The sequence below is a fragment of the Aquila chrysaetos genome, chromosome 15, assembly GCF_900496995.4.
Source record: "Aquila chrysaetos chrysaetos chromosome 15, bAquChr1.4, whole genome shotgun sequence".
Classification (NCBI taxonomy): Eukaryota; Metazoa; Chordata; class Aves; order Accipitriformes; family Accipitridae; genus Aquila; species Aquila chrysaetos.
Genome location: NC_044018.1, coordinates 2,490,272 through 2,512,891, shown reverse-complemented (window position 1 = coordinate 2,512,891; position 22,620 = coordinate 2,490,272). Strand labels below are relative to the sequence as shown.

At 39.9% G+C, this 22,620-nt stretch overlaps 1 protein-coding gene across 15 annotated transcripts in view; it reads right to left on the bottom strand.

Moving 5' to 3' along the window:
• HMBOX1 (homeobox containing 1) overlaps window positions 1-22,620 on the bottom strand; it is a 126,831-nt gene that overhangs the window by 24,916 nt on the left and 79,295 nt on the right. For all 15 annotated transcript variants that reach the window (XM_030037274.2, XM_030037272.2, XM_030037275.2 and 12 more), the window contains one exon: window positions 20,919-21,072. In XM_030037274.2, the coding sequence (XP_029893134.1) occupies window positions 20,919-21,072 (154 nt within the window). The remainder of the gene's footprint in view (window positions 1-20,918; window positions 21,073-22,620) is intronic.

Sequence of the window (22,620 nt, the reverse complement as noted above, 5' to 3'; positions counted from 1 at the left end):
ACCTCAGATAAATGAATATTATCTCAGCATTTGGAATAGTGTTCTAGGAGATACAAAGTAGGCAATGATACGAATATCAGGTTAAGACTGTCAAGTGAAGCATCACGACGGAAGACATCACAGGCCATGCCTCTGTCTTTATTATCATTTACCTATTTTTTTTCCTGACATACCCCCAGTTTAGGCAGCGTCCTACAAATGAAGGAGCTGTTCAATATTTATTTTGATCCCTGGGTTAATACACACACACATATACTTTTTTTATATATATATATATATATATATATATATAATGCACAAACACACACAAATATTGTGTACTTTAGACAGATATGGTATGAAGATTGTACAGACAAAATTACACAGTAATATAGTAAGATTTCTAGAGTCAGACTAGTTTTTTTTTTTAAATCACAATTTAAAGATTTTAAATCTTCCCCAGAATAACATATTGAGTATAGCATATTTTAACAGCATTTTTTTCTGAATAATTGTGATTTTATTGTACTTTATATGCAGTAAACATCCTATAAAAGTTAAACTGTTCTTTCTCTTATTTCATTTAAGTGCTTTACAAATTTTAATGAACTGATTTACATTCTACAGAGCTTATCAGATTTGCATTAAAAACAACAAAAAGTCCTGTTTACTTCAGTGGACTCTGATAAGCATGCCATAAGCAGGGACTACTACATTTTTTTCTGTAGATTGTCCATAATATATAATCCTAAGAATTCTTTGATCAACTTTGATCAGCAGCAGGTTCAGCTGTTGGACAGCTGCTCTGTATTTGAAAATAAGATATTTCCTTTAATTGTAGATCACTTGGTAGTAGGAGATTTAAGCATATTTAGGCAATTATTATTTTCCATGGTCATATTTCTCCTTCGGTGGATTGGCCCCAGCACAGTTACTTTCTATGGAAACCTGGATTCTGTTCCATACAGCAACTGTTTCTGTCCAACCTTCTTTTGAGTAAGTAATACTAATGTAGATCTCACTATTCCACTTCCAGTTTATTTCAATTCACTGCAAATACAAGTTCTGAACATTCAGTTTGAATTTTAGGTACTATTTCTTCACGCCATTGTCCACAGTTTTATTTACAGTTGCAGCTATGCCCACAAACGGAGTCCTATTTCAAAGATGCTACTCATTGACTAAGAGAAATCACACATTAACACAGGTAGTTGCACTGTTAATGTACTGCCACTTGATTTGCTAGCTTAGAGAGCAAATGAAACCACAGAAATAGCTCCATGTTCACTAAATGAAGGGCAGACTACGTCTATACTACTGATTTGGGCTTTGGAGGCAATCACATTTACACATAAACATCCGCTACTTCTTCCCTGGACCTCTGAGTTGCTATTACAAAGTAAATCTAAAGAGACTGACCATAACTGCAATTCCCACTATGCTTGATCCTACTCTTAAAAAAAAGCTGAGATTTTGCCACTAGATCTGAAGAGGAGGACACCTGGTTACACTTATTTTCTGGGAAGCTTTGAGTATGTAGCACTGTCAACTCTGGCACTGCCACCAGCAGGAACGCTCCCTGAATTATCAGCAAGAGATTTGCTTTTTTTTTCCTCCCCCTCCCAGCAACACGCCCAGTCTCTGGGCATGGTATTTTTTAAAGTATATTCTTTCCTTTTCCAGATATATCATCCTTTCTATTATTACAGCCTTTGAAGTGATATTTGTGCCTATCTTAACTTGCAAATTTCTGTTCAAAGGGGTCGTGTTCCGTACAAAGGTTTTTTTGGAGCAAGGAGAGCTTGCAAAACAGACCAGAAAATGCTTTTTCTAGCAGACAGTGATGGAAGCAGAAGTTCAGGATCCCAGTCCAACTGCCTCATGACAGTGTCTCAGCCCTCCCACCTATAAAACAGAGCACCCCACTCTCTGCCCAGAACCATTTCCTCTTTTAAGTGCCATGAGATAAAGGAACATCAAGACATCACAGCTGAAAACTGCTGTACTATTATTTACATGAATATACTGTATGACCTGGAGTCCTAATCAGGACTCCAGGTCATCACTATGTGTACAAAAATAAACTCAGCAAATTTTGGGAGCTATAATCGCTATTTTATGGACTCCCTTTGCTAAACATTATTTTGTTTATAGATACTTGTCAAAAGTCAAGAACAAACACCATGAAAGAAACCCCATAAAACTAGAAAACCTGATGGATCTGCATGGTGGTGTACTAAAACCAGAAGATGAAACCCTGATATCATGCGGTATTATGGATCTAGATCATCTGTGGTCACAAAACTGCTAGACTATGCCTAACTTTATGGAAGAAATGACCAAAAGATGTAAAATTAAGAAACAGTGTATACTTGAACTCTCCATTCTTATGTTGATGGAAGAAACTGAGACATTGATTAATGAAGAAAAAACAACACAAGAGCCACTAGTGATCCTTCTCTTGGCATGTAACTAAACATTATCCCTTTAGCAAGCCACTGACCGCCATATGCTTTTGCTGTCTCCAACAAAGCAGCTCACATTTTCTAATAATAACAAAACCTAGGCTCAAGTTTATAATTCTCTGGGATAACAGGAAATCTCCCTGTGATGGAGCTAACTTTCAGAACTGGACAATGAATGAGACCTGTCTTCTGGCAAACAAGGTAGTTTTCTTTGTGATTTAGAAAAATCTTGCTGCTGAAACAGTAATTCTTAACATATTTTACAACTGAATAAGCTATAAACATTTTTATTTGATTGGATCAAAACTCTTTTTTATCATTCTGAAACAGTTTCTTTAAATTCTAACACAAATTTCTTATCTTTTAATGTAAATGTCTAAAAGTTTCTACAAGAAAAGTGATTCCCACTTGAAAATCTGAATTTTTTTTCATCCTGGTTTTATGAAAAAACACCAAAAATCTGAGTTTTCAGGCAGCTCTCCTGGCAAGAAAGACATTTTCATGGAGATCACAAAGCTAAGCAGGTACCAGAGGGGAGCTGGAAGGGCACTACCGGAGCAGTTGAACTTGGTTTCTATAGTTGACACAGTAATTTTAGAACCTGCCCCTCCTTCCACCTGCTGGCTTATTCCTTATCCACCTTAATGACCTGCCTCCTCCTTTCCCCCCCACATTCAAACTGCCTAATAAACTTGCCCAACCCTCAACTCATGCTCCCCAAAACTGTATGTTCCCATCAACTTCTGATAGTTCTTCTCTATCACCATATTGTGCTTTTAACCTTTGACAGAGTGCAAGCTTGTTTTATCAGAGAAGAGATTATACTTGGAACTTTTCAGTCTTAAAGGAAAAGATCTCATAGCTACAGGTAACCAAAACCATACAATCTCAACCATAAGAGCTGATTTTTATCCTCACCCTCCAAATTCTCAGTATACACTCTCTAGCAACACATCATATTTTGTTCCCATCGCTTATTTCAAGGCCTTAATGGGACTTGTGGGTGATACACTATGACACAAAGCACAACATTTAAAGCCTCCCAACATTTCTGGGAAGTAGGCGAGAATAACTGAGTTTGCAAGACAGGGAAGCCACGGGAAAAAAATTCAAGACTTCACCATTGACTGTTTTGGTTTGCTTGTGTAGAATTTGTGAAAACACTGTGAATTTTTTTACTACAGTTCTTCTTGCAAGCAGGAAATTAATTAATCTGCCTCCAGTTCTGTTTATTATCAGCCAGGTATACCCTTGCTAAGGGCCAGGGAAAGAATGTGGGATGTCTGAATTTCTCTTCACAGCTACAAACCACAGCCTGTTCACAATCTGAAAAGTTCCTGAAAACTACAGATGAAAAATATGAAGCAATATGAACTTAAAAGGAAAAAAAAAAAAAGGAAGAAAAAGAACACGCACAAGTAAATCCTGCAAAGGCACACCGCTTTCTAGACAAAGGGCAGCTGTCAGCTGAATACCTTCAACGAAGAAACCAAATGATCTCTTTTGTAGAAAATGACAGTGGAGGATTAAAATGAAAAGTGGCCAAATAATTTACATGAGATGAGAATCCATATGATGGTAAAGAATGTAGATATCCTTGAAGCGGTTTCATTTCAATAACACTGAAGCCTAGAAAAATTGCAGATTCAGAGAAACCCTCTTTCTTTCAGGGATAATGTGCTTAGGACAATGACGGAGAGAGAATCCATCTCAGCCCCGGGCTCTGTAATGGAAGTAAACGCATTCCCCCCACTCTTTACCAAGGTGCCCCTATCTGAATTCCTGCAATAGCTGCCAATCTTTTTTTGCTCGGCTGTATGGCTTCTGTTATCCAGGCTGAGATATCAGATGCATTAAGCAGTGCCTCAGTAGTGTTCCTGATAATCCACAGTGGAAGTTTTGCTGCTTCGTATCAGCTTTGCAGCTGCCAGGGAAGTGTTTGAAACGACCCAAGCTATGGAGCAGCGGAAGGACAGCCAGGTTCGGTGCTTTTTCATAGGGCTGCATGTCAGACACAAACAGATAAAACCCCAGAATTGCTCAAAAGACCCTGGGTTGGGGAAAGGCTTAGTTTACAGCATGACATAACAGTTAAAGCTTCAAAGTGTGGAAGTGATTCAAAGTAGAGAGGCTCAAATGCGTTTCAGGGTAACAATTCACTACAGGTCAGCTGTTACAGCAGAATTACACACACTCAAGGTGAGGTAATTCAGGTATGTGTACATCAGGGCAATCTCACTGAAAGGAGGATAATTTACCTTGCAATTAACGGGAGGTAAGAATACGCAGATGGATATTTATTGAAGAACAGTGGACATGCTGCAAGTTCACTCCCTCGCTTAACTTTGTGTTGGTGTCTCTGGGTTCCCGCTCCCATCAATATGGAAAGCACCCAGGAGCAAAATATCCCAGCACTCCTGCTGGGGCTCTAACTCCTCCACCGAAGACCGTCTTTCCTGAGACTCAGGCTGCAGTCCAGCTTAACACAATTTAAGCACAGACTGAAAGGAATGGTGCTATCCTCTCCTTCATTCCCTTTTTGCAGGAAGGTTTTCTGCCCAACTGCTTCTGTGGTCCAGCTTTCCACACATGCCAAGAGCAGTGGTTGTGCAGCCAAGGGAGGCGGGTAGGAGATGGCTGAAACACGCAGCTGGGACCAGTTCCTTCAATGGCAGCTCACACACATCCTCTTCAACTGATGCTAAAAGCAAAGCCTGAGTGATGGGCTCGGCGACCGGCCCAGGGACATATGGAAAAAAAGAACTGCCCATTTTTCCCCAGCTCCCATCTGACCCTTGTTGATGAACAGAAGATCTTGCTGCTACCGCGGACTAAGCTCCCTGCCAAACCCTCTGGTGTCTCAAAATACACGAGAGCGCAAGCTGCTCTTCTGTCTTCGATAAGACTGCCTGTAATTTCAGCTCCCTATCTGGTTTCCCTCCAAACCGTACCTCTGCTTTCCACTGACAAGTTACATAAAACACTCGAATACAGTTACCTACTTTATCTCTCATTAGTGTATTTATCAACATAGTATCACCCAGCAGCAAGAGGTCATTGTTTCAGTCTTTGTGGCTTTTAACAGAACTATTATTCAGGCTGTCAAATCAATGGAAATATTTCTGAAGTTAGTCTGTCATCTGTGCCTGAGATCTTATCTCTGCATGGCATGAGACAGACTGTCAGAGAAGTGACATTCAAAGCGTAATCTCATCAGAAAGTGTAATGACTAGTTTATTTCCCAGTAAATTCTGGCCAAGAATATCACTAATGCCAGTTTCAGCGAGGTCAACAGATGACACCATCTATTTTATCTACTGATATTTCTACAGATTCTATAATAACAGTATGCGTGTCAACTAAACAGTTCACCCCACAATATATAGTAAAGTCATTTCTATTTTAGACAGCAAAATTAAAGCTCAAAGATATCCTTTCCACAGATAAACTCTGATGGAGCTGAGAATTACACTGAAGACACCATCTTCTCTTTTCCCTAGGACTGCAAAATGTAACCAGCAGTTTAGTTGCTACAGGAAACATCTGGTGAGGCACTTTTGCACTTGAGATCAGCCAAGGATGAGAACAGCAGCTCTCTGGATGCAAGCAGATGAACTTGAATCTAGGCATTCCTGCAGCATCAGCTCAACTAGACCTTCCATCCAGTCAAAAGGAAAATTTAAAAAAAAATCCCGAACCCAGAAAAAACACTGATGAACACAATTGCTATAGCTCTCTACTGTTTTCCCTATAGCACTATCATTTAGCGAATGGCTTTCATAGGCGTATGGATTTAAAGAACTGAAAAAAACACTGTAGGACTCTAGCTTGACCTCTTCTACAACACTGACCAGAGATTTTGCAGCAATTCTGGCATTAAGCCCAGATCTTCTGTTTGACCTGCAGAGATATCCAGTCCCAACATAAAAATTTGGCGTTTTATCCAATGCAGAATCTACCATAACTTTCAATAAGCTTTGGAACCAAACTCTAAAAAGCCTCATTCTTGAAAAATCTGCATCTCATTCCCAGCTTGAGCTTTCAACCCCAGGGTATTGCCATACTCTGTCCAGGGAGAGAACAGTTTTTAAGTCTCTGTAAGAGATGTTTCATTCTTGTTACTTCTTTTCATGGACAGTGCAAATTTGGAGGAGAGATCTCAATAGGACTAGATCACTTAGAGCACCAGACATATATAAATCATAATTATTTCGCACCTCAGTATGTGTTTGTGTACGTAAATTGCATAGTCATTTCAGTACACATTAAAAAAACTGGTACAATAGAGCTGACTCTCTATTCCAGTTTTACAAATCAGTGCCTAAACTCTGAGACAGTCATTTTACTGATGTTTCTTAGCAGGAACCTACTCTGCAATGTAGATTAAAACACCAAAAATACACCTTGCGCTGGAGTGCATAAAACTATGACCTTCAAAGCTACTAGAACATCATGAAGTTTCTAATTTTTTAAAAATCATTTTCTCAGTATTTTGACAGTGGTCTCAAGCACCAACACAATCCTATCAAGCTATTAATATTATCCTAAAATTTGTTTAAAAACAGAATTAATTGATAATAGCTCTGAAAGCCTCATACTTGCAAAAGATAATATATGCCTCCTAATCTATAGCACCCTACTGTCGAGATAATTAACAATTAAAAAAAGAATAGTTAAGACATCGGAGGTGGCGATTTACTCTTCCTTGTAATTGGATTTGGTGATAAGAGTATTTCTGAAATTACACAACAGCTCTCTTCTGAGTAGAAAGATTTGGAGTTTTTAGCATTTTGAAACACACAGGTACTTCTTGCTTAAGGCACCTTGAAGACACTGACAGCAGACAATGGCTAAAATTTTATGATGACCCTTAAACTTAATGGTATCGCGGACTCCCAAACCCAACATAGTTAACTAAATTGTTCACAAAATAAAAGGGGGAAAAAAAAAGATGGAAATTTTTTGAAGCCAGCAAGTAACTAACACATTAAGACATGATAAAGTGAGAATTGTTCTGTAATATTTCAACAACCAGTTGGTGTGAGCACACAGCACCTTCAAAGCTCTTCCTAACAAGGCATCTACGCATGAATAATAGTATCTCTTGTTCTCCTTTATTTACTTGCAATATTTAAATTGAGACCTACACACTACAGGGATATTTATGCGCATTAAATCCTCTGGACTTAACTGATTGATAAACAAGACCTTTATGAAGATAACTGTGAAACAAACTTCTCATCTACATTTTTTAACTTTGTACAGGGGAGGAGTTATTTATTATTATATATGTGTGTATATATATATAGGCATATATACATGTGTGTGTGCGTGTATATTGATTATCTAGTTCTCACAAGGCAGGCAAAGCTAAGGCAGGGTCGTATCAGTCCATGGATGAAACATCTCCAAGAAGTGATGAGACCCTGCAGAAATCAGCCCCAGCACTTCATTAAGAGCCCACCCACTTGTAAGGGCTGTTTTGCTGCTTGGTGACCCACATTTCCAATGATATGTACCGTAACCAACACTGTGGTTATTAGAGACAGAGAATTCCAAGGCTTTATATGGCAACACAAATAAATAGCAAAATGTATGACTGGGATTTTATATTACTCGACCCAAAACATCATTCTCTGCTCTCTTGAAGAAAATATTAAACTCATCAGAGTCAGAACACAGTTTTTGGCTCATCTAAAGTAAGGTATTTCTAGAAGAATCGCCTAGCCTTGCCTCAAAATTGTGCTTTAATGGGAAGTTCAGTACTGGATGATCACAAAAAATGTACGTACAGAATATCAAGTGTAAGCAGCAAGGTCCCTCAAGTTGTTATTAGTTTAGCCTCAGTAAGGTCATGTTTTTCAAAATTTTATAGTCCTTCTGGCTATGAAGCCTAAAGTCTCACTTTGTCCTAAGCCTCCAGGAGAGGAAAAATACCAATCATGAGATTTGTGATAAAGCTTAGTATGAGCTGACAACTTCCAAGATAATCACTAGCATTTCCCCTCAAAGATCTGCAAGTTTTTATTTTTCTATTTGCAGTATTGGACCAGAGTCAGCCCAGCTTAGAAGCACACAGACAGCCACCATTGCTGCTGCATTTTCAGAAAATAAAAATTGATTAGACTAATGAAAGGATCCCATAGGACTCAAAAGACAAGAAAAGGCCAATTCTTGCAGGATATTCAGCACCTATCCAGGATCAAAGCTTCTGATTTTGGGCTCATTACATATATTTTTCCTAATGCCTAGTACCTCCAAGATCTGGACCAGAACTATTATTGTATTAAGTGCTGTACAGACACAAAGCAGGAAAAGGTATTTATTTTTTAAATATCAATCTATTCTCTGCCTTGCAACCTAAATACAATCCTTATATCCATCTGGATAGATATAAGCAAAAGAGAACAAGAAATAATGAATTAACATAGGCCAGCATGCTATTTGGTTAAGCCACTATGGTGCCAAGACCAGGTACATGAGTTTCTTTGTAGACATCATAGCAAAGAAGAAGGTTTAAGGAAAGTTTTAAGCAATGAGGTAGTTTTGCGGATCCTTGAAGAGTACTACTTCTCAAATCTGCCAGCAGCAACATCTTTTTATTTATTTGCTACAGATTATTCAATGACCATTCACCATCCATGGGGAAAGGAAATAACTAAGTTTATTATCCAACTTCTTATAATTTTTTTTGCCTATAGGATTGTGAGTAGTTACCTTGGCAATAGTAAGCTCCAAGGACTCAAAAGTATTACTTCATTAAGAAACACCCATCATGCTTTGTATTTCAAGAGCACTTTCTATAACCAGTTGATAAACCCCTTAAAAGTATTCTGAAATTGTGTTCTTTAATCTTATTCTTTAATATTGTTAGAAGAATTTACAGGTAGAAGAACAGCAAAGTTAAAAGATACGGACACAAGAAACCAGCCGCAGAGCTGTGAAATCAATCCACAGCTCCTTACTCCTAGATTTGTGCTCCCTATCATGAACCGTGTTTTTTGCCATGTGCTTCCTCTTAAATGTCATTGCCGCTCTAGCTCAGAATAGCCAAGTTCCCTGGGGACAGACTCTTTAGGAGGAACGACTTAAACAGTACTGGTAGCAATACTCTAAAAGCAACTGAGGAGTTGTTGACTGTATGTCCTATGTCTAGAAAAATAAATTATTCTTATAATTTTTGGACCTCAGTAAAGCATTTGATACAGTTACAGATGGGAAATTATTCATAATTTTGGAAAAGACAAAGATTACTATAATTATGAGATAGGGTAGAAAGGAGACATGTAACTAAGAACTGGGCTGAAAATTTAAAATAATTGCTTGCAAGATGGCTATCAGTGATATTCCTCAAGTATCATCTCTAGAGTATCTTAAGAACGAAAACACTTAATGATCTTGACACAAAGTCTGAACATGGTAATGAAATCTGCTGATGACAAAGTCAGAAGCCATGTCAATACAGTGAATTGGAGTACCATAAAAAGTAATAGACAATCCTAAGGGCAAGAACTAAAAAGAAATTTAACAGTGCAGTATGCAAGGTCATACACTTTGGGAACAACAACAAAAAGATCATCAGCTAGAAAGATTGTTTTCTGTTAAGTCAGTATGACCAAACAACACAACGCAACAAAACCACCAAAAAGGCAAAGCCTGATATAGCTGAGGATGCCAGCTATTTCCAAGCCAGAAAGAAAAGCATTAAAATACTTGCACAAGACCTCACCTGGACTACATACAGTCCTGGTCTCCTGCATTCAAAAAAGATGAATTTAAAACTGAACATCTCAAAGTGCAATCATAGCATGACAGAGGAATGGAAGGCCTATCTTGGAAGAGATACAGCATGTTTTACCTGAGCAAACCTCAAGGCAGAGATGAGGTTGTGGGGATGCAACATGAAGGGGACCAACACTGGAGACAAGAGATGGAGGTAAGGATTTATTTCAGTTAAATGATAATATTGATCCAAGAAGGATGGATCACAAACAACCTCAGGAATTTAGATATCTAACCGCTGAAACAATAAGACCCTGCTGGGTAGCCATCTCCCAACGGGCTTTTGTACCCTTGACCATACCTGCTTCTAAGATAGAGAATTAATCAGTTTCTGAAAAGGATATAATAAAGGTTGACTGAAACAAGAGAAGCTGGACATGAAACTGGAAGTCCCAGTCCAATGCTCCTGTGATTAAGAGAAAATCAAGGGGCATTTAGAAATTGAAAGAACGCCAGCCTATATACATAATAAGCAACAAATCAGATGAATTTTTCTATACATTTTGTACTTATGTGCTCTATTTTCTCATTCTTTTTTATTTATAAGGAAATAATTTTAAAAAAGCTCTTTGGAACAGGTCCATGTCTCCTATTCTCTTGAAAGAGTTCCTCACAAACAGCACAGTATTCAAAACAAATGAAAACTTATGCATGTTCCAAAGGAAAATCAAACAAAAAAAGGTCAATTGTGCTATCCTGGACTACCAAAAAGAAAAAAAAAGGATAAAAAAGAATCTAGGATGTGGTAGTGACTTTTGTGGTTAAAGCCCATATGGTTCTCTGATAAAGCATTCTTTTTAGTCTGTTTAAAGCGCTCCACAGTCTGACCAAGAGCCCATAAATACATGATGCAACATACTTAAGAGTTTTACTTAGGAGTTTTCCTCCCTCACTCCTCCTCGTAATTACTCTGTTTATTACTTGTATAAAGACCTCACATCTGTTACTAGATGGCAGAGAATTTCCTTTCACTGAGGTAGGTTTGGACTCTGTTCAGAGACTAGCTGCAGTGAGAGTCAGCAGGAACACTTTGCATAGTTCTAGAAACCAGAAATGGGCAAATGCAACAGTGCTTTGAGCTGGATGGTGCTCACATATACTCCATGCTGATAACTGGCTGCATCAAAGCGAGAGGTGACAAGGTGCCAACCTGATTACTAATTCCTTCCAAATGCCTTCCAGATCAATCAAGAAGTTAATTTTTTAATTCACTTAAGTGGGTTTATTCCATGGATAATATTACACATAGGTCAGGTAAACCTCACTGTGAGCGATGACTATCCCTTCTAGCTGAACTTGGACCTGGAATGACCCTTCTTGGCAGGTCAGGGCTGTCTAGTTCTTTCTCAGGACTTTAAGCAGGCTGAAAAAGAGCCAAAGGGGGAATGATCACAGCTTTATGGTCACTTGTGCTTGTCATTGCCCAGGGAGCCATTTGCCACTGCCTTATCTGCTAAACTTCCCAGGAGTCTGCTCAAAAAGAGCGAGTACACTCCCCAGCGTTGTCTCAAGCTCCTCCAGTACAGACATAGAGACAGCAGAGTGTAACTGTTATACCCTTGCACCAGAGCACATCCAAAGACACATCACCTTTACATGGGTTGTAATATGATGAAGAAATGTTGTTCCACACAGCCCACAGTGACAGTCATTATAAAACGGCTACATAAAATCTAGACTGTTATGTGCCAGGGTCCAGTTCACACAGCTTCTGTGACAAGTATGTCATGACTTTCCCTGCCTCATGAAATCATGTTAACAGGTAAGAAAGTAATGATGTAGCTAATTAATATGAGCTTTTTGTTACTATTTGATTCTGGGTACTTTAAACAGAACAGTCACAGGAAGAAGAATACCATGAAGTATTACAGAAAATCTAGTGCTGGCATAGAAGAAAGCTCAGAGAGATAACCCACAGCACTAGACTTACAGTTTTACACTGTCCTTACAGCAAGCAGCATCTAGAGGTCTCAACATGACTGTACAGAGCCCACTGCACTAGGCTCTGTGTATGAACAGAATACAAGCCCTTGGCTCAGAGAAGTTGTGACCTAAAATGATTGGCTTTAACAGTCACATTAAATAATGTTCTGGAAAGTGAGTTATTTATACTGGATACAAATAAAGCAGATAATTGCTGTGAATTTAAAAAAACATCTAAACACTCCCACGATTGAACTTCATTTGCTAACTTTGCAAAAAGCAGGGTAATGCGCACAGAAATGAACAAATTCAAACTCCTCACATACATGACTGGTTCTAAATTAGTTGTAATTGTTCAGGAAAAAGACACACATATCATTGTGGATTACTCTAAGAAAACATACTCTCAATCAATACACAAAAGTGATCAGCAAAACCCAGATGTTAGGCTGGAGGTCAGAGAACAACAGGAATCAGATTCAGCTGCCTGTAGAAGCTGAAATATTCACCCCGGAAATATGGTAATCAGTTCTGCTCCTGTCCCTACTCTCCTACCCTGGGTCACTAAAAATTGAATGTAGAAATAGAAAAGGTCCAGAGAAGAGTGACAATGAATATTATTAGAGGCAAGGGAAGACTTGCCATCTAAGAAGAGATAAGAGAAGGACTATTTAGTTCAGAGATGAGATAAATAAGCAGCACATTGATAGTAGTATATACAATGAATGATCACGGGAAGGGAAACACAGTGTTCTTTCTTATTCTTTCTCATGATACTCAGGCAAAAGGGACCTCCAACTTTTTAAACACATTTTAGCATATAAAATGAAACTAAGTATAATTAGTTCTCCCGAAGTACCCTGAAGACCTTAGCAGGATTTAGAAGGAATTACATATTTATATGAATAATAAGAATGCCCACAGCTGCAATTGCAGGATTAAAAAAATAAGATAGGAGATAAGAGCTTTCATCCACAGCCACATGGTTGCTAGCCATGTGTGAACTAGTCACAGACTGGAGAGGATAGGCAGAAAGAATAACAAAGACCATCATCGTCATCATCACAACCTGGGTTACTGCCCCAGCCTTGAAGCTTCAGCCACATGCCAGAACTCCACAGTGCTGGTGCGGTACCGGCACACATTGCAAAGTCAGCCCTTGTGCCAGGGACAAAAGATGGAGCTGGAAAAGGCACTCAAGGACAAAATGGCTGCTGGCAAACAAGGCTGACCTCGGCAGATATTAAGCAGCCTATAGTTCACGGTGCTCTTCAGACCTGCCATGTCACACTCATGTTTTCCTAGTAGGAACTCAGGTTGAATCAAGGTTGCCTCTATACCTGCTCTCCTTATGCAATGCCCCAACACAGCTTTACATGCTGGGGATGGTCACATGAAATCACTGCGTGGGCAAGCAGGGCAGCTGGATGTTGCACGTGCATCTTAGAGATCTTTTCCAAACTTAATGATTCTATTCTATTCTATTCTGTTCAGGTGTACACTCCCAAGTATGGGGTCCGTGAGTTGGGTCACCGCAGAGGACACCAGAAGATGTTCTTAAAAGCAAACAAGAGGTTAAGAGGTAAACTTGGTCTTACAGACCCTTCCATACACTGCTGCTACTGGAACCAGCAAAAATTACATTAGCCTGCACAGTAAGCAACAACCATGCCTTGTTACACCTTCACTGAAAGCATCTGGGCACTTACAGAGATTTCCAATCCCATATATATGACAATTGCTTTGATGCTACGAGAAGACTCAGGATGAGATCCTGCTTCTCACCTTCATGAGCAGGGAGACAGAATACTGAAGTATCTCAACTGGTCCTGGAGAAATGCAGGAGAGTATCTGGACTAGAAAAGAACTCCCATTCCTAACATGTGGGTTTATTGCACCAGACAGTGCTGTTGCAGGTCAGACTGACAAGGCTCCTTTTGCAATTGTTGATTTCAGTCATTTTGACCTTGGCAGGTACAAAAATTGTATCTAGAGTCTGCTGCAAGGAGTTGCCCCTCCCACAGATCATCTTTTTATTATTTAAAAAAAAAGACAGAGAGAGAGAGAGAACACAAAGATACAAAAAGCACTTAAGCTCCCTGAAAAGAAAAATAACTCATTAGGTGCTGGATCCTTCAGGAGACCAGTCTGGCAAGCACTCTGGACAGACATCCTTGCATTGTATTTTGCTGCATGCAATCTGCCAAACAACTGGGATTTGCTTACAGCTGATTAGAATAGAAAGCTTGCATATTATGCATGTCTAAGAGGGAACATAGCTTGATCTAATGCAAAATAAGAAAGATACTGTGTAGCAAGCATAAAATGGCTGCTCTTGCATTTTATGAAGACATACAGCAATGACCCTGAGCCAAACCACTTGAACTTTCAGACAATAAAAAGATCCTGCCTGTGTCTAAATTGTAAAGTGAACTTTATTGAATGCCTTTGCAAAGTGCCTGCACTCACAGATGTCAAAGCATTTCACAAGCATGAACAGCAAACAAAGATCCTAAAAAACCACTCCCCTTCCTATGTCTCAGAGGACTGAATATTATTAAGTTGAATCTCCTACTGCAAGTTGCTAAAAACCTCATGATAGAACAGAAAGAGATGGAAAATAATGTAAAGAAGTCACCTGATGTTTCCCTCTGCATTAAGATCAAGTATATCAGAACCATCCTGACATATTTTAGCTAATCTGCTCCTGAGAAATGTTCCATAATTTCTGTAGAAAACTTGCTTAGTGCTCAACCATTCCTAAAGTTTGAAAGTTTTTCCTAATCCCTAACACCAATCTTCCTTGGTAACCCAAGAGTTATAGGCTTTTAGCACCTTGCTCATCCTTTCTTTGGTTTGGCTCAGTCTCCCAAGCAGGCAGTAGATATTTTACAGTTGAGAACAGTGAGTCACCAAAAGGTTCAAGGACATCTGAGGGTCATAGGGACAGCAAAGCATAACTCTCAGCACTCCTCACCTCCCAGCAGGCTGCGAAACAAACCCGAGGCAGATGAGCAGCATTCCCGAGCCAACCGGTGGACATCATTATATCGATGAGAAACTGATGTTCTGTTTCTAACAATGTACAAGCCTAATGGAAGAGGCCGAAGGACATTACTTCCTGCTCTGTTGTCAGCTTGAAAAGGGAGAAACGCAATGAATCCAAAACTTAAATCTCCTCCAAAGCCTTGTACAGGAAACTTAGATCCCCTATGGGGCCGGTATTAAGGTTCTGCTAGAAGACATAACTAAGAGTAATGGGATGAAATTAACTAAGAAAATTTCCTAACTGAATTTCAGGAGCTAATAGAGCTCTCATTTTCCCCAGGGAAGCCGTGGAAGCCCCAGCGCTCAGGAGAGCTGCAGTAATAGCGCTTTCACAATCGGAAGAATTTCTAATAACGCATGTCAGGACTGATATCGCTCAGGGCCAGAACCATGCACAGGGCTGTGCTGGCCCAGCCCGCCACTGGCTCACTGGGACCATTGCAGAAGGTGCTTCTTTCAGGAGGGTAGACGATGCTAAATCTTCTACAGCATAAGCGTGCAGCTGATGGAAATGCAACGGCGACTGGTTTCAGCACGGAGATGACCTTCCTCGCCGACTTGGGTCCACTTTAAAGGGGGAACAAGAATACAACCTGGTCAAATTAGGCGAAGACTTTGGCAGTGACACCAGGGTTAATACATTGCTTCTCCATGGCAAAAATCAAAGGACACCTCTCCCATGATGCCAGCTCAACAGTCAGTGTGACCATGCTCTTAACCAAACCAGGAACTCATCCAACTCAAACCAAACAAAATCAGAACAAAACCAAGCAGATCAAAAAAACGCCATGGAAAATTTGTTATCTTTTTGTTAAACTTCCCCTTCCCTGTGCTCTCAGTTGGGCATTCCTGTCATTTGCCCTGGGCCAGTTCTGGCACACCCTCATTGCATGGCAAGCTGAACCAATTCAATAAAATGCAGGGGGAAATAAAAAGGATTTATTTTTTCTGAACCGAGCTGAATTGGCTGGTATTTCAATCAGACAAGAAACATATCTGGTATAATGCAGGATGGCAGGAGCAGGGAAACTGAGGAGGAGGAATTGAGAAGGGTGATGAGACAGGATAACACCTAAGGATGAGATGGTGACAAATTGTTAATTCAGCTCAGCTATATCATGAAACTATACCCTCAGTATCTTGAGAAATCTAAACCCATTTTCTTATGAATAAAGTTGCCTTGGATCACAAAGCCAAGTGACACACCTGACTCCATTTTGGCATCTATGAAATGGGGATAATAGGCATCTATATCATCTAGACTTATTTAACCTAAATACATCTTTACAAAAGGATGCTTCGTGAGCACAGACAAGTGTTAAAATAAAAAAACAGACCCACAAAATCAAACCAAATAACCCTCAACCAGAAAGCAAAGTCCCTACTCCCTAGACAAACTGAAATACTTTCAACTGATGAATTATTCATTTTGTTTAGAGCAGAATTTACAGTTATTTTAATTTAATCTTTAGATAAAACATATACTTAAAAAACAACACTCAACTCCCCTCCCCCGCCCCCCCATCTGTAACAGCACTCGACAAAAGTGCCTTAAAACGGGTATACAGTCATTGATTCTGCTGCCAATCTTAGATGCTTTTTTGCCTGAAAAAGAAGATAAACCTCAACTCCAACATACGATTAGAGGAGAAGCACAAATCACTGTTTAAAAAAAAGAAAAAAAAAAAAGATAGACAAGACAACACAGCTTCATTAAAAAACAGGAAACCCTAAGGGAATTTTCAACTTCGTAGTTCTAATGAGAGGGGTTGAAAAGAAGTAGTAAAGCAGAGGAAAGAAAAAAAAAAATTATCTTTGGGACAAGACGTAACAAAGAAGAACACGAAACTGAACCAGAAATAGACTTTCAAGTTTAACCTCAGGTTTTCACAGAAAGGACTATTGTAGTCTTAGCTCTGTTCCCAAAGGAGGGTAAGCCACACGACAACATCACCACACACAAAACTCAGCATATTTCATGAGCAGGAGGCTCAAGAAGAGAACAGGTCAAGGTTGATATCACTAGCACAGCAGCGAGAGGGAGCTTGCACTGCAGTTGTCTGAACCACACCTAGTCTGCAGTTAAATATAGAACTTTACTTTCTGGAACTATTGCTCCTCTTAACCTTCAGAGCATAAATATTCGGAGAGATATTTAAAAAAAATAGAAAGGAGAGGGGGAGAAAGAGACCTGAATCTATTGTCCGAAATCTAAGCCTAGCGACTAATAAACTACCCTGGGAGAATTTCCAAAAAAGCAGTAAAGACTGGAGAATTGAATTACAGAAACCACAAGCAGCATTCTGGAAATCCAGTATAAACCAATTAGTTTCTTTAATACACATACCCTGTATGCAGACACTTATGTACATTAGACATTTAAGTATATGTGCTAGCCCTAACTTTAATCTTAATTATATCAGGTTGGCACCAATATAATAATTAATTGCACTGGAATTTTTGTTGATTTAAATCTTTTAAAAAAGAGAAACTAGCCCTTCAACCCTCACCCTTCTCATTCAGTTCATGGGCCATATCCTGACCAGTGCTGTGCATTTTCAGTTGGAGAGCCTGCTGCTAGAAGCAAATCTCTCTAATTTTTGCAATTAAATTCAGATTCTTTCCTTGAAGTGCTCTCAGCTGGTTTGACACATCAACTTTTAGCAACTGCATTTCTTACCGAGTCCAAGTCAAAAGCATATATCACAATTAACTGATAGAGCAGCCCAAGACTTTGATCCTCACCCAAAAAATGTTTATAGAGCTTTGCAGCAAAGTTTCAAAAGTTTATAGTAAGTAGTAGTTCCGCATTACCTACACAATAGTTTCCATTAAGGTCTAGATGCAACCCTCTTATCTTCAGGCATTTAACTTAATCACCAAAGTTGGGTCTAACTGCAGAAGGCTCCTCTTTTGTAGCCAGAGAGGAAGGTGCATATAGCCCTCATATGACTTGCATTAGTGGGACAGAATTGTCTTCTGGATCCGTATTTCTCATTGCTGAATAGCTAGAAGCCTAGATGAACAAGCACTTTACTGAGGTTCCCAAACACAAAGCTCAAAACTAGGTGCCTAAATCCCTGCGTGCACCAACAGCACATCAAGATGCTGCAGGACATACAAACGCAATGCAACGAAACTCGTGTTTAAGGAAAATAGTCCATTAAACTGAGGAAGATGCCTCCACTCACAGTCAAAACTTAATCCTTCAGACGTAAATGCAAATTCCAAATAAATGGCACCAGACCACATGCAATGCCAAACACCATTTTAGTGGGCCAAATGCTTATTCCTGACCCTATGGCATCAAGTGAACCTGATCTGTTTGGGCCAGACAGCCAGGAGTCTGGTTACCTTCATCCTGGCTGCTGTTATGAGTCATATTACAGACAAGCCTGGAAGACTCCAGTGACTTGTAAGTGAAATTAGTTAGCTTCTTCCTAGGGCTCCCAGGAGAGTGGTTTTCTCCCACTCTTTCAAAACTTGTCACATAAAACAACTCATCCTTATAGCTCAACTAGGCCTATTAAAGTGTAACAGTTAACCACATTCCCAACTTGCTTTATGGTGTAGTTTCATTGCCATACAAAGCTTTTACTATGGCTCGAGTTAACTGTGTTCTTGCCTCAAGTAAAACTCCTCAGCCATGCTTTCCGGTACCCACACACAAGGCTCTGAAATTCAGTGCTCGCGGTGACCTAGCAAGGGCTTTGCAAATTAATATTAAAGGCAGCATGAAGGCAATGTTGCAGAAGTCTCCATTAAACAGCAGAATAAGAAGAAAACCCCAGCAGCAAAGACCTTACAGAGCACAAGACACAGCAAACAAAACCAAGAATAACAAAGAAGAAGAAATAGGGTAATGAAAAATTAGATCAAGTGATTATGTATCTGCATACACAACTGGATGATTTCCAGTGTCAACACCAACTTGCCTCTTTCCATATACAGAACCAAATCTCACACCTTTCTAACAGACACATACCAAACCATTACAGGTTGTCTGACTTCTTGAGAGTGTCACAGCAGATACTGGCTTTAGGAGAGATCTGAAGGAGGAAAGGGTAGAGCTTCCTTGCTTAGCTTTCTCTTTCTGCTCTGTGTTTCCACAGCACCTAGCACAAAGGAGTCTAAGGCACTATCATGATTCAAACAGCAAATAATAGTAGTTATCGCACTTTAGGTCAGACAGAAACCAAGAAGGAAAACACCCATGCCCAAAGAGCTCTAATTCTACTTCAGAGTAACTAAGTATTTCACACACAAGAGGGTTAATAAGGAGATGGTACTGTCCTGAAGGTACACAGAGCTGTAACGTTTCTGTCATTCGACATACTGCGATCAGTACAGCCATACAAGCATTTTAAAGTGCTAAAGATCCTATACTGCACATTGCACTACCTGTGCAGAGGGGGACACTAGAAAAACCCAGTCCCCTGTAGTAGCAGATTTCAGGTTTTTGCATTAGTTGGGTCTTGCAAAGCAGAACAAATTTCAAACATTTACATTATTTCCTTTGGGGAAACATTCAGCCAAAGCTGAAAACATCAGTGCAGTGCCAGGACAGGATAGGGAAATAAACACTTAGTTACTGGTCTGAGCCCTGCAAAGACCCTGTGATGGCCTGTGGCCACATGGAAGTATGTCCACCTTGTGTGTAAAACCAGCTTGGGTCCCTGAGGGAGCTCAGTATTTTGGTCTTAGCTTAGGCAAAAGGAGACACTCTCCTGCTCCTAGGCAGTTCCAAAGACCCTTGTGCAAGCAAGAGGAAAGAGAAGCATTACAGAAAGGGCAAAAGCACATCCTAAAAATCTGCTGGCCAAGGACTCAATGGAGCTGCAAGCCAGAGAGGAGTGTAGCGCGCACAGAGTCATCTGGTGCTTTCATGGAAAGGAGGTTCCTCATGCTCTCAGAGGGAAGAAAACTCCTCCCAGCCATTTAGCCCTTAACAGAAATAAGCATTCATCCCTAAACTACATTTGAGTTCACTAGCCCTTTTCTGTTATACAGTATTATCCACAAAAGAGACATTACTGTAAGCAGAGGGAAAGGCAAAGCACATAGGCAGCCAGGAGACCAGGCTCAGAGAGTGCTTCGTCTCTGCAGGACTGAAGAGCTGGGAGCTCTAATGATCACCTGCCACTCTGCATATGTATTTGAAAGATCCACTTTGCTCTGTACTGTTCCCAGCTCATGTAAAAGGGTTGTAAGAGCCTTTTTGGACAAGGAATCTACTGCTTGTTAGGTAAAGTTCGGCATCCTGAACAATTATAGCACTGCCAAAATGCCAGTATCAAATATAAAATAACATGATACAAATGAGTAAATAAACCAGTAAACTGGGAAAGGAGAAATGTAGAATGTAAAGAGTGTGCAGACCCCCACCAAGACAGAGCCTGGATTAGGCTAGATGGAAAGCTTTCTGCAAAAGCAAAGGAAGAGCTGAACACCAATACTCTCAGACTGTGCTAAGGACAAGACGTCTTAGGGGCTACAAAAAATGAGATATTGTCCAGAGCACTGTAACAACTTTTTAAACAACAAAAGGGGTGAAATAGCATCTCCTACTCTATCGTTTAGAATCAAATGATTACACTGTTATTAACTTGCATGATGCTAAAGCACATCCTAGAAAAATGAAGCTGGTGTTCACCAGAGCAGGAAAACGGATACTTGTATTGGCTTTAAAATGCCCATCTCCAAAACCCCAAAGTCACATACCTTTCCATAACAGCCAGGCACTCCTTTCTCCATGTGAACCGACTGCCTCGCCGTAGTCTGAAGGTCCCAGAGGTAGCTGTGACTGGGGGAGGCGTCTGTCTCCATTCTGGCTCTTCTATTGGGATAGGAGCGGGTCTCATGCTTAACGTAGCCCCTAAGAATAACAAATACTGTGTTTCCTAGTGGATTAAAAATCATGCCCATTTTCACACTCCTGCTCATGAAAAAAAGACAAGACAGATGATGAAACCATTCAAACTAAAAAAGTAAAGCATCATCAAACAAAGACACCTTAAAGATACACAAAGCCAGCTAGAGTTCCAATTCCCAACCTCCAAGCCAGAGAGGTATCAGGTGACCATGGAAATCTAAGGGAGACACAACTGAGCTGATAGCCACTTAGGAAAAGTTGTCCTGTCTTCATCAAGAGGAAAAACGTCTTACAGAAAGGGTGACCTATGCCCCAGCTGAGATTTATTTAGGCTGCGCTGCTACCTCTTCTGCCTTAAAATGGGAAATAGCAGGTTTCTATTTAATTGTACAGCAGTCTCAGGAAGCAAAATGTAAATCTATACCAAAGGTATTTCAATGCGTCTGAAGAGCTGAGTAAATACGAAGTAGCTCCACCGGTAGAAACACACCCTGTGACCTGTGCAAACATGGGCTCCTGAGTGCCAGGTTGCCTGAAAAAGTCACTGAATGCAGATTAACATCACACCTTTCCTCTTCTGTCCCCCTTCTATGGATATATTTCTCCTTTCAAGAAGCCTGAGCTGGAAAGCATCAAGCAAGAGACAGGACTTGGCAAAATGCCTTCAGGAAAGGCCCTTTGAAACTTACCCCTGATTCTTTTCACAACAGCCTCTCAGTTAATAAATCAAGACACACTGGGAGACTGATCTTTCATACATCCCTTGGTGAGGATGGGAACCTGGTATAGGACATTAGTACATAAAACAGGGTATGTTCTGAAGGACAGCTTTCTGCTCAGTGACTTGCCCTGGAGGGAAGAAATAGCTGTTCTTGTGTGCAAAAAATAAAAAAAGCCAGTTGTATCAAAAGATAAATCACGACCTATATCCCATATGCATACTGAGTTCAACTGGAATTCATACACTGAACCAGCCTGGATAGATCCAAGAGAAGCAGGCAGCTCTGCTTGCAAGAGGAATATAGTATTGGGCACACGTAAAAGCAGGGCTGAGACAGCAAATCCCTCTGGGTACACAGACTTGCTCAGAATGGTTAGGATTTAATCATAAAAATATACTGTGTTAGTGAAACAACACTGCTTGTTTTATTTAAAACAAGGTAAAAGGGTTAAGGGAACTTAGAGTTTAACCAATAAACAAATTCCTACAGTCAAAAAGCAAGAAATTAGCTATTTATGCATTTGGCTGTGTTCCTTTCCAGAAATGCACAATAAGTATTTTCCTTACTGCCAGGGGCTTGCATCTGTGTTAGGTAGTGGAGCCCAAAATAATTTAAAAATTTTACCCAGGAGAAGTCTATAGGAAGTGAAGCCCACAATCTCTGCCTTGCATGCACAATGGATGATGAGTCTTACTAATTCCCAGCTAACGAGCCTACACAGATTACTTAAGTTTTATTGACATATGAAATATTTCCTATATTGCCAATTTATTGGGAGGCCATTTCAAGGCAAGTTCCTTATCTACTCTTTCTAGTACATGCAAAGTTT